We start from the raw sequence: 13,290 nt of genomic DNA, 5'->3' as shown, positions 1-13,290 counted from the left end.
GTTTTCATTACTGTTTTTGAGTTTGATTACAGCAGAGCACCAAATCCTTTCCTGCTAAGGGAAAATAAATGAAAAAAAGGAGCTCGTGCCTTCTTTTTCTTTTTTTCCCCTGTTTTTGCTGATCATCTTGCAGTTGCCAGTTCACAGGATTTAGATGAGAGATATATCCAGGCCTCCTACTCACCCTCATCACCATTTCCTCCAAAGAGAGGTTCCAGCTCAGGTCCCATCTCTATTAAGCAGCAGCCATACGTTGAACCACCAATGCATTGGTCTGGGTCGAAAGTGGTAATTTTCCAATCTAGTTCAGCTGCAGGATTCGTAGCTATACAGCTGTTGGGGTTGGGTTGATAGAACAAAGTTCCATAACTAATTGGCTGCCGAGCAGTGCTTCCGGGGATAATGAGAAGGCAGTTGCTCCCAGCAGCAGTCACATATCTCACAGGTGAAAAGAAATTTGAACTGAAATTGAATTAATTACAAGAATTTTTATGGTGTTCTGATGCTTGCAGAGAAACAAGATGCTTGAAGCTGACAATACTGCTAGGATAATAATAAATTGTGATACAGAATCAACATGCAGCAGTATCTCATATATATCAGGTTCTGGAAGAAACTGGGTACTTTTTTTTTGGCTAACTAAAACCTCAAGTGTTTCACTGAACACATCAAAAATTTAGGAACCAGAAGAAAGGCAAGAGCATCAGCCCACCAAGTGTGGTTGCAAAACCACCTACCTATATATGTAATGCTGATTAAATTTACAAGATGATGTTCAGCATCAAGAGACCAGAATTACAGGCATGCACGATGGCCAAAAATGAAAAACAAGAGCCTGCACAGATGAAGCAACAATGCAACGATTCTGTATCCATTTCATTTAAGATTGCCCAGAGGTTCACTTTCGACCACCTGTTCCTATGCGAGGCTTCCCTTTAACTTCACTTTCCTGTTTCCAAGAAAAAAAAAATTAGGAACATATTAGCAGCATATAAGAACAGTAAAAGACCAAGCAAAAGGTGCCATAAGAATAGCCGCTGCTACAAGAAGTGTAGCATTTCACCGTAGTGGGCCGAGAAACTTTAAACAAGACTGTTGATAAGAGTGGACGAAGTGAAGAAAGCAATGAACACAAAGGAAAAAGAGAAGTATCACACAAGCTACTCGATGATTACATCATAGCAATGATCTTAAAGCTAAACTGACCAGTGGGCTATGAAGATAGATATACGTCTTTGCTGTAGCCGGATTATGATTTTCAGCACCCTTGCTCCAGTCATAGCAAACCTGTTTCATCATACATTTTGTAAATCTGTGAATGAAGCATACAAACTTTAAAATATCATGGAAGACAGAAAGTTCTAAATACTCCAGAACTTATATATAGTTACTAACATATACCAATTGTCAATCGTGATAAAATTAAAAGTTTTAAATAATGACATCTCGGTATGTCTGGTTTACAAAAAAAATTCACAAGACTACTAGTAACAAGTGAATAGATTTCCTTTTCTGTTTCTCCTTAGCTAAACAACCAGTAATAAATAAACAGTTCTGCGGACTTTGCCATATCTTTAAATACTATTTAATTACCTGACCAGGAGCAGGTGCAGATGCCTAGTTTTTGATGCAAGGAAGGAGATTCCTCAAAAATAAGTTCAGAACAGGAATTGCTTAGCAGCAGGGGGCAGCAGCAAGTTTCTCACAAGATTCCGAAATGGATAGAAAACTGTCGGTGCCAAAGTGCTTTTTCAAATATTTAGCTCTTTGTCTTATGTACAAAATTTGGTTACCTACATTAGTGTCTTCATGCTTTATATAATATTTTTGATGCATGACCCACTTTTGGGAGAAAACCAAATCAAATAAGTTTATTACATGTTTCTCAAGCAAAGTTTGGTAACCATGGGAATTTTTTTTTGCTGGCAGCTAAACTTGGATAGAACTAATAAAAAGTATTGCTCATGATGATCATTTAACATAAGAGCGAAAATTTTAATTTCACGAACTAAAGAAGTTCAAAATCATATTATTGAGCTTTATTTAAATATGAAGTAAAGCAAGTCTTGCTAAAGATATATCACTTCTTCCTAGAATATCATTGCACTCAACCAAGATTTGTCTTGTAACTAATTTAGAGTACCACCATTTTACTGGTGTTGGCACAAGAATTGTGTCAATTGGCGAATACCAATATGTGAGTTTGTTGTAGTGTTGCAGCAATACTAATCCAAACTGTGTCAATGCGCATCCCTCAACATTTCAACATTATACCATCAAAATCGTACCCAAAAGATCCTGATATAGTGTACTAATGTCAGTGACCACTTTATTGCAACATCAGCAGTCTCCTGCTTTTTGGAAGTACATTTCTCACTGTTTAAAACTCTCACTTCCACTTACTAAGATGTTTCGAGCAAGGTCGGCGGAACCGTCCTGAACCACCTAGTTCGGAGCATCCCGAGCCGTACCGGCGGCGAACCGGGACGGCTCCTACAAAGAAACCAAGATGCCATCGCCGAAGGGGAGAAAGAGAAGGAAAGAAAAGAAAAGAGAGAGCGAGCGGAGGAGGTAGGGAGAGGGAGAGTGAGGGAGGCCGGCGGAGGGTGGCGGAGGCCAGTGTTGGTGCAGGTGGCGGAGGCCGCGGCCGGGCCCCTCTTTCGTTCGAAACAGGAAAAAAAATTATGATATTTAAGTGAAGTCGGCAAATCACTTTACTTAAAAATCGCGAAATTTTTTAGCAGCCAGACCCCTGTTTCAAACGAAACAGAGACTTGGCAGCGGCCTCCGCCACTTGCACCAGCGCCGGCCTCCGACGACCCTCCTCCGACCTCCGCCACTCTCCGCTGGCCTCCTCTCTCCCTCCCTCTCTCCCCCTTCTCTCTCTCTCTTTTTCTCTCTCACGGTCTCCTGTGTCAGTACAGGCTCGGCACGGCATGTCATGGGCCTATACCGACTCGTGCCGCTGGGCAACTGGTACCATGCCCGGTACCGGCACAGCAGACCGTGGTTCTGAGACTATTAGGTATAGATAAAGCCCAAATAACACAACCTTGATAATGGCTAACAGTCTTCTAGCTATTCATATGAATAATTTATTAACACATTAGATCTTTATGGATCAAGTTCTTCAAATAATCAGAAAAAATGTAATTGAATGAAACCTTCACACGCACGTCCGAATTAGATGCATTTTCTTGGGTTAAAGGATTATTATGAGCTATGGTATGAGCAAAATCATCATATAAGGGTTAAGCATCTCGTGCAGGTTAGTTGAAATGAGAACAAAACATGGTTACACATAAGGGCAAAATAGAAGATTAGTGCAAGGATCCAAATGCAGCCATTTCAAAACCAGAAGATTAAGTGTAATCATTTGAAAACCGAAAGCGAATCTTTTTAGTAATGATTTATAACATGAAGAAATATGACTCACCGCATAAGCAAAAATTGATCCATCATAGTTGAAAGTGCTGCATGGGATAGGATAAGGGCACCTAGCCATTGCCTGTCAATTGGAAAAGGTTGGAGAAATTAAAATGACGTGAGCAGATACCTATGATAGGACGACGATCAAAAGGGTTCACAGTTCATTATTGTAACTAGTAGTCATAAATTGAACTAGCATAGCATATATATTTCTTGCAACATTGCTACTGAAGAAAGGGAAATATCAAATATGCATCTTATGCTAATGTCTTTTTAGGGAATATTATATAAAATCAAAATCTGAGAGAAATTATAAACAATGATAAAAGTGGATGTGCCAGGGCATTAGCTTCTCTTTAACATTAGAATTAGCAAACTTTATACTTCACCAGCATTCAGGGAAACCTCCTTCCCCATCAGAAACAAAGTAGATATGCTTTGCCTCCAGAGAATTTAAATCAGTGTGCTCACTAACATATACACCTAGAATCACCTAACAGGTCGTCATCCCAATATATACTGATATTTGTGAAAACTAACCAAGAATTTTGATCTACTTATGAAACAAATAATCAAAGCATTAAAAAAAAAAGCCAGCTACAAAAATGGTTTTAAGTTATATTTTACTGATTGCATTGCAAGACAACAGATAACCAAACAACAAAATGCTTAATGACTGATATAATCAATCTATTCTTCCTTTTGATTCTGAAACAGAATTCTTGTAACGACATTGCAAAATGGGTGCATATTGAATGCCAGTAACACTGCATTGCAAGACAGAGCTTTCAGATGAATAACAAATGTGCAACAGATTGCTCGATAGCTGACATAATTATAGTAATTATAGATACTTTCTTTGATTCTGTATAAATAATTCAATCCATCCTCTGTTGAACAAAAGAAAAAAGTGTTTCAATTTCCTTCACAATCATTAAGTTGGCAATCATGATAATCAAGTACAAGAATTAAATTCGTGGATCCAGTATGTTTGGGGGGTAAAACAACTTCATAGGATTGTACAAGTTCAGACATAATTGAAATATAGGATAACACTAAAAGGCAAAGAAAGTGTTCAGTATCCTCCTAATAAGGGTTTGCTGTCTCATCCTGAATTGCCCAGTTCCAAGTCTACGAATCTACACCAGGACAGAACAGGGATGAGATGCCCCTTCAGCTCGGTTCAGGCCCCGAACCAGCTCGGGCCTGAACCAACCCGAACCGGCCAATTTGGTTCACTTAAGAATCTGGTATATCTGCAGATAGGGGGACATATTTTAAAAAGAAAAAAAAAGCATGATATACTGTCTTGAAAAGCATGTAAGTATTATCTTTTTGTTGTCTTGAAAAGACCTTCAGTCTTTGTTTACTGTCCTTGTCCCAAAAATTGAAAGCACCATCAGATCCTGCAGTGGCAAATGTATGATGTACCTGTCACAAGGCATATCTAACTGAGATCCCAAGTATAAGCAAAAACATCACTATTTCAATTTACAAAATAGATATACTGAAGAATTTGACGGAATACTAGGACAGGTCAGTAACATCACACATCATAATATCCAAATGAAGAACTGCATCATTCAGAATAATTTACAATTTATAAAATACCTACAAAAACATCTCAATGTTTCTCACCTTCTCATCAAGCACTCAGAAAACAACAATCTATGCAACGTGCATATATTGAAATTATCTAAACAGTTCCATATTGACCCATACTGGTGTTAAGAATAGTATTCCAGAATAAATAATGTAAACCCTCAATTTGGGTAGCCTACCTAAATGAGAAAGTGGCCTACTAGTATTAAAACCACTGTGACATAGAGATACATACAGTAGGGTTTCTAACAATAGAATAATACTTCCATGATTCTCTGCTCGTGCTACTGTATGTTGTCCAGGAAGACACTCAATGACATTTGTCATACATACACTACATAAGCTTTGGAGGGTATATAACATGCAAGCAAACTGATAGATTTTACATCATTTGTAACACAATCACCCCTTAGATATTTCTATCAAGAATGGGGGGAGAATGCACTTGCTCTTCTGATATAAAAAAGTAGATTCATATTAAGAAGACAAAAAATTGGAAGTGGATATTGTTATCTCCAGATGAGATTGCACTATTTGATAAGTTTAGGGATGCAAATAGTTGTCATGAGCCATAGCCTATCTTGTTGAACTCAGTAAGATACGATTGGCCACCATCCTCAATTTTCATGCCAGCATCCTAAATTTTCAGGCCAGGTACATTATATGACCTAAACTATAAGTGATGGTTGACATTATATATACATTTGCGACAAGTTGATTTAGCTATATTATATGAATTCCTAAAAATTGGGAAAAGTACCTACATATTTGAAGAAAACAATAGACCTAGTCCCCTGTCTCCATTTTCCTCCATCCCCCCTTCCTCTTTATCCTCATGCATAGCAATGCAATTGCTTTCTTTTCTCCAATGATTACAGTTACAGCATCTATGCAAGAGTTCATGAATTGTCCTCTTATCACAGTAATCTAATGACAATGCATAAATTCTTTTGTATGTTTCTTTGCTCTCCAATTTGCACAAAATTCTGAAACTAAAATGAAACAATTCAGTTTCAGCAGAACTTGATCTAAAATTGAGCAAGCAACAAAGTTTCGGGACAAACCTACAGGGTCAAATTTAAGTGTATATGAGACATATCTATGCTTACTATGGAGCATTCTCTAGATTAAGCTAAGATATTTCTAGGTTCGACAAGATTTGGAAGCGTTGCAACATTGGATTCAAAAATATCAGAGGAAAGCAAATTTTGTCATAAATTCAGTTATCCTAGGAACTAAATTTCATATGCATCTAGTTATGGTAGAGTGCCAACAAACAGGTGGAATTACATATTATGCTCAAAGTAGTTTTGAAATCAGGAAATATTCCCTCTTGATTCTTTCTATCATTTTTTATACTGAGAATACCCCTCCTATTTAAAAAATGCATCTATAACCCTACTACTTTTCTCGCCTGTGTTAACTACCACATGCTCAATCTCCCCCATTCCCCATCAAACTGGACCCCTTTCATAAAACTCCAAAACTGATTGGACTCTCTTTCTCTAATTCGACTCCAAAACAGATTGGGCTCTTTGATTTGATTCCTAAATTGATTAGACTCTATCGCTTGCTCTCTCTCGCGTGCCGCCACCCCCCCCCCCCCCCCCCTCTTTCTCCTTCCCTCAAATATGCACTGCACGCGTCCGATTGCTAGTAATTCAAAATATTTGTCTTGATAAGTACTTTCTTAACAATAGTAATAATGATCCCAATCAAAGAAAAAGTAACAATAACTAATCACAACAAATTATACTTTGTTTTGATAAAATAAAATCATTCTTGCCCAAGATAAAGTCAAACCATTCAGTCCATTTGCAAAAGTAAAATGAGGTAAAATTAAATTGCAAAGAAACACCACTGTGATTGAAAAGCAAATGTAGAATCGTACAGGATGAAAATTCAATGAATTCACAGAATAAATCTCGTTGCCTTCTCTGTGGCATTTGAATGTGAAGTTTTTGCTCTGCTGTGCATCATCCAGATGGTGTACACCAACCCTTCCCTCTATGGATCCCACCTTGGAGGAGAGAAATAAAGTTCATTAATATCCTTATGAAGTGAATGAACTGTACTCACGAGAAAACCATTTGAGCATTATGTTTCATATTGATTAACAAAATCGAAATTCAAGATTTAATTCAGCAATTGTTAGACTAAAAGCAGGTGTCTGGGAGAATGCTAGATGGTTTGTGAACAGCAACAGAGAACCAAATGAACCAACATATAGCAAAAGCATCAGATATTTTATAAGCAAAAAAGTAAAAGGTTAAACTCAAATTTGTCTATTAGCACGGATAAAGACATTATATAAGCAAAGACTGGAGCATAAGATATTCACAAAATTCATATAATAAGAAAATACTAGAAAACCTACTGCATGCAATACCCATAAGAAGAAGATTCATAGAGTTAACACAATACATTGTACTAATATATTAGAGAAAATTAGAAAGCAAACAGAAGGGGAGAAGAAATCCTGTGACCTACAAAGAAAAGACGGGCACTTAACAGGCCTCAGTACCAGGTTCTCAAGCTTACACATCACAGAGCAGGCTCATAGGTAGATTTTGCATTGGATTAAGGAAACGTGGCTGCTGTTCTACAATGTGAAATGAGTAAAAACTTGAACACTTCTGTTTGTTCCATCTGCCTCGAGTGGGTTATTTGTTTAGTTCTGAACCTCTGTGAAAGTGCTTGATGGGGCATGGTGCTAACCTTTTAGTCTAGAGTATCTGACAAAAGATTTACTAGGCAAAAAGCCTCTCCATTTGACAATGGTTATTCTTATTTACAATTTACATATATGATATTTTTCTAGATCCAGCTTTTGCACTTGCGAACACTGGTCATTTCTTAAAACAAGGAAATGTGAGAAAAACCTACAGTGTACATAAGAGAAGAGAGGAGAATGAAGAATGGGAAAGAAACAACAGTGACAGAGGATTTCCATTGGCTTACATGCATAATGCATACCTTTACCTTCTTTATAATACACACGCGGTAAAGATTGAGCCAATTTGTCTGCAGATCACAGTATACACCTAGAAACTATAAGAGAGGGCAAATACATGATCTCTAAGATTCTACATAGCATCAAGCAATAACGGAGCAAGATCTGGATGCTCCAGGCAACAAGAAAATGCGATGGCCATATAGGATACTTGATACAGCTCTTGAACATAAGCTACTAAGTCATGCCTTTATGATTTCAACCGAGATCAGAGGGGTAATGCAAGAATAATAATAGAACCAGAATGTAGAAAACGTCTAACAAAAGTGATATATGATATATGCATGCGAGCATGACATGTATCTACATATTCCACAAGATAATCAGCACAATAACATCTTAAGAGCAAAATGAGCAGGAAGTCAAATGCAAGCATATATAAATCTATAAAGGACAAAGCATTACCAAAAACCCTTGTTGGTCAGGAAATGCAGCAAGGCATCTCGTCTGGTACTTCAATGGTGATGTGATTCTCTTGAACTCTGTCTGTTAATTACAAGTGGCAAGTATTAGATTCTTTATAATCTACATAAACAAGCAAAATGAGAGAGAGAGAGAGAGAGAGAGAAAGAGAGAGATGAGAAAACATAATGATACTTTTACAAGGTCGATAAATGACAAGCATATCCTTTGCTTCTTCTTTTCCATTAATTAACAAGTTAAAGTATTCCTTTAATTGTCAACTTCTTTGTTATTTAACCATAAGAATCAAAGTTTGCCTTTTAAGAACTTACTTGCAAAAATAGACTTGTAAACCCCCATTATGAGCTCCACCCCAACAGTGTACGCATATTAAATAGATGCCATAGTATTTTCTAAACCATTTATAAGATAGGTGATTTATTTCACAGCATCACAAACATTGCTAGTAAACCAATCCAACCCATTCTTTTCCTCTATCCTTTGCATTTAATTACCTAATCTAGAAGCAATTCAGATGGGGGACCAGGGATACAGAGCTAAAAAGAAAGTAAATGCTTAGGATGTGTAGTAGTCAAGGTCCGCCGTACCGGTACCGGTCGGCGTACCGGTGGCCGGCCGGACCGGTACGGTACCGGTCCGGTTCGGTACGTACCGGTTGGTACCGGTCCCGTACCGGCCGGTACGCGGTGGTTTCAAAAACCACAGCGCGCGGCGCTGTGGTTTTAAAAAAAAAAAAAAAATCGTACCGGTGCAAACCGGCCGGTTCGCACCGGTACGAGGCCGGAACCGGCCGGTACGGGCTCCGAACCGGCCGGTACGGGCCCGAACCGGCCGGTACGCACCCGTACCGGCCGGTTCGGATAAAAAACCGGAAAATACCGATTTTTTATCCGTTCCGGTACCGGTCCACGGCCGGACCGGTACGTACCGGCCCGTACCGGCCGGTACGGGCCGGTACGGCATTCCATGGTAGTAGTCATATTTAGGCATGGCACGAAACATAGAGGATTGCCACTACTAAGCATTTATTTCTATTAATACAATGTATATCTCTAATATTTTCACTTCTCCCCCGCCAATGCATATTCAGACGAGATACTCAAGTTTTTGCTTGAAAAGTTGTAAAATTATATATTTTAATAGATGGCATATTTATGGTAAACTATTTCATGTGCTATACTTTCATAATGATGGAAATAAAAATCATCAAGGTGTAATACAAACTATAGTGGAAATGTCAAAAAGCAAGAAAGGTATTGATTAAGCCATCAAAATGAGACTTCACATGGATATATGTGTGTTTCTCACACTCAACCATCATTCTGAAAATCCCAGAAGGGTCTAATTTTTGTGTATGGATGTGTATATAGACTAGAATTTTGATCGGGATCAACAGTATGCTTCTCACAAAATTGTCTGTAGCTCATAGTTAGCACACACAAGTGTAAGACAAATGTCAAATAAAGAATCCATCACTTTAAGAAAAGCCAAATCATGGCCAAGAGGACCAGGTATTTTACAAGAATCTCATGCATGTGTTTATAGATATGGATGCAACCCATAAAGACAATTGATTTCAACTTGGGAAAATTTCCTCAAGTGTCCGATTCGAACAACTGCTTCAATGAAGCCAGATACTGGAAACTTTTGAGATGCATATGACGATATATAAAATGGATGCATCTTCAGTTCATCACATGTACAAGTAGTAGATGTAGTGAATCTCGTAGAGCGCATAAGCAATCCTAAAAAGTCTGTGAATAAGATGTGCCTTACCTTGATATATCTCTACTGCAAATACGTAAAGGCATGACTTCTTATTTCTCACTAATTTTTCTTCATATAAAAAAAAGATATATCTCCTAACCTAAGATCATCAGAGAACCGATCAACAGTGCACTAACCTAAGATGATAAGTATAAATGTTTAGTGACAACTAATAAGGCATCTTGAATCCTTCACATGCCCCTATTCATCCTGCACCTCAGCAACTCTTCTTTAAATTGTCTCAGCTTTGAAAATCAGAGCATAACATTCATCCTACTATAACAAGAGATTTTGCTATTTCAACCTTAATTCCCCTTCTCCATATACTATAGCAAGAACTCAAATGCTGGGGGCAAAGAAAGAGAGACTATGTTTAGAAGTATAAAAATAAGTTTGACAGAATGGAGCAATAAAAGGTTGACATGGTTAAGGATGGATAACATGGGCCCTATGAAACAAATCAAGGTAGTGCCTCATTCGCATGTATAATATCGACGGATCAAGATTTATAAGGACAAGCAAACAATTTTTATAATGGTAAGTACTCCAAAGAGTTTAGAAGCCTATATATTTTTCAGTTTTACACACAACATTTCTTCATGGATAATAATTACTATCATATCAATTGCAACCATTAACTGATAAAAAATGAATTGAAATCTTATATTTTACCACAACTGCAGCATGAATAACTTAATTATAAAATCCATCCTTCAAGTTTACTCATCTAAACTTTAGTCAAGGGTATTATCTGAATTACCTGAGGATTTTGTAAGTTATATATTATTAGATGTCGATCTGCAGTGCCAACAACCATCAGAGGATACAGCACTGTTAGAGCATAGCAGCGCTCAGGAAGCTGCTGTGTATGAACTGGTTGTGCTTGTCTCGTATCCCAGTACCTGAAAAAATTGCATGAGGATGAGATAAATAGAAAATTAAGCAGACATCTGGCACATATATAAAAGAGAATGATGTATTCATAAGAAAAAGAAGCATATACGTACAAACATATGTATTATACCTACCAAAGAAGAAAAGAAGTAAATAAAAAAATGATGATCTCAGATCTAAGAGTGCAACTTCTCTATGAAGATGCTTAGAGATCACACAGTAATTCATACGTAAAATGACTATTCCATAATAAGGCTCCAATTTGAACTCTTGCTCCAATAAGTAAAACAAAAGTGCTTTAGGGCATTCACAGAGGATGCAAGGCACAAAAGGAATATAAGGAATAACAATTAGCATATATAACACATATCTGTTACACACACAAATACACAATATAAATATATACCACATATTATACATATGTATATGTGTGTCACAATTATAATACATATTATACAAAAGGAATATTATATACAATTATATGCAGATGTATATGCGCACGCATGTGCGTGCACGTATGCAAGTATGCAAGTATGGATATGTACATATATGTATATATAAGTGTATGTGCATGTATATGCAGATGTATATGCACATATCTATATGTGTATATACATGTACACATATGTGTGTGTGTGTGTGTGTGTTTTTTTTTTTTTTTTTTTTTGGGGGGGGGGGGGGGGGGGGGTATGTATACAACTAATATTGCAGATATTAAACTACTTAAATGTCAGGGCCCTGAAGGTACCACAACATGGAAGACTTTCATATCCACTGACTTAATTCTCTGCTTACACTAATTAAGAAAGCCATAATACTAAGAAACACGTCGTGACACCACGCTAATAGTCCTCATAAATCAAGGAATCTTAAATATTTGAAATAAGTCAGAAAACTATTTCAAAACATTGAAACAAGAACAGTGCAAATTAGACATCAGAAATAATAAAAATATACATAAAAGAAATTCTAAATTGATTTTGCTGATAAATAAAACTCAGTTACTGATCAACTAGCATATCAAAAGATCTTTTCTAACTACAAGAAATACAATAAAAACTATAAAATTAGTTAGTAAAAAGCTGATAAGATGAGTCAAGTTTCACATACCTCAGTGTCTTGTCCCAGCTCCCTGTGACAAGAAGATTCATCTGTTGAATCCAAGCCATTTCTTTAATGGGTGCATCATGCGCAGCAACTTGGGTTGGTTGGCCACCAGACATCAAAGGCCACATCTTGACCAGCTTATCACAGCCTCCTGAAAACACAGTTGTCCCATCATCCTTCCATGTCGAGCACAGGACCTAATGTAGAAGACCCACTAATTTAGTACATGGTCAAACAATCAACAGAGAACAATGCCATGGATTCTGCAACAAGTTTTAATAGCCACATGGTGACAGCCACCATACCGGAAGGTCATGCGATATCGATGCCTTTGGTTGACCACTACCTGGCAGAATTTCCCAACACCTAACCTGTAGTTCACCAGGAAAACAGAAAATAATGAACTTAAGCAACAGTCTTGGTGATATACACGAAACTCTATCAACAAAATGATCACCGAGCTCCTGCAGATTATATTCATATAGGGATAGAACAGGTACCTGATTATCCCAAGAAGTGGCCACCAGGTGATTAGCCTTGGGACTGAAACTAAGGCTGGAAACAGAGTCACTAGGAGCCGGAAGCACCTGGAGTGGAAGTTACAAAAATAATTAAAGAAAAATAACAATCAGTCGACTCTGGTTGCATGTTCGACGAATATCAAACAAAGAGGAACAATATAATAAACAGATATAATACAGAGCCTTATACCTCGAATGATTTGTTAGGGTTTGGGTTCGCCGCACCTGTATTTAACCCAGAAAGATTCGCCATCTCTTTTTCCTAACCAGATCCTAAACAATTAAGCAAACAATAGATCATATTACAAAACTCAACATCATACAAGAACTAGTATATTTGCAAGAACCACAAGAAAATTACAAATTATTCGCCGAACCCTGCAAGAGTCGACAATTTCCTTGCTCAAAACTTCACTGCAATTCATAAAATCACAGAAAGACACAGCATACTCCAACCAATTCTTGGTTCTTTTACCAGATAAAACCGCATTGCTTGTAGAATCAAAACAAATCATGAACAAAAGCAAAGCGATC

The 13,290-nt window shown here is 37.4% G+C and overlaps 1 protein-coding gene across 5 annotated transcripts in view; it reads right to left on the bottom strand.

Moving 5' to 3' along the window:
- Positions 1-522: 522 nt before the first annotated feature.
- The window catches only part of LOC103717773 (protein RAE1-like), a 20,478-nt gene continuing 7,710 nt past the window's right edge, over positions 523-13,290 (bottom strand). For 2 of the 5 annotated variants that reach the window (XM_008806280.5, XM_088711548.1), the window contains exons 2-13: positions 13,118-13,248; positions 12,947-13,029; positions 12,736-12,822; positions 12,541-12,606; positions 12,239-12,432; positions 10,995-11,136; positions 8,450-8,530; positions 6,923-7,051; positions 4,783-4,860; positions 3,437-3,508; positions 1,207-1,287; positions 523-949 (exon numbers count right to left, since the gene is read on the bottom strand). In XM_008806280.5, the coding sequence (XP_008804502.1) occupies positions 899-949; positions 1,207-1,287; positions 3,437-3,508; positions 4,783-4,860; positions 6,923-7,051; positions 8,450-8,530; positions 10,995-11,136; positions 12,239-12,432; positions 12,541-12,606; positions 12,736-12,822; positions 12,947-13,009 (1,044 nt within the window). In that variant the 5' untranslated portion in view covers positions 13,010-13,029; positions 13,118-13,248 and the 3' untranslated portion in view covers positions 523-898. The remainder of the gene's footprint in view (positions 950-1,206; positions 1,288-3,436; positions 3,509-4,782; positions 4,861-6,922; positions 7,052-8,449; positions 8,531-10,994; positions 11,137-12,238; positions 12,433-12,540; positions 12,607-12,735; positions 12,823-12,946; positions 13,030-13,117; positions 13,249-13,290) is intronic. The other 3 variants (XM_088711549.2, XM_008806281.5, XM_008806278.6) reach the window with 2 other exon arrangements.

Source organism: Phoenix dactylifera, chromosome 15, assembly GCF_051530095.1.
Source record: "Phoenix dactylifera cultivar Ajwa chromosome 15, Ajwa_hap1_PhDact_Kaust_v1.1, whole genome shotgun sequence".
Classification (NCBI taxonomy): Eukaryota; Viridiplantae; Streptophyta; class Magnoliopsida; order Arecales; family Arecaceae; genus Phoenix; species Phoenix dactylifera.
This window is presented reverse-complemented; position numbering and strand designations above follow the sequence as displayed.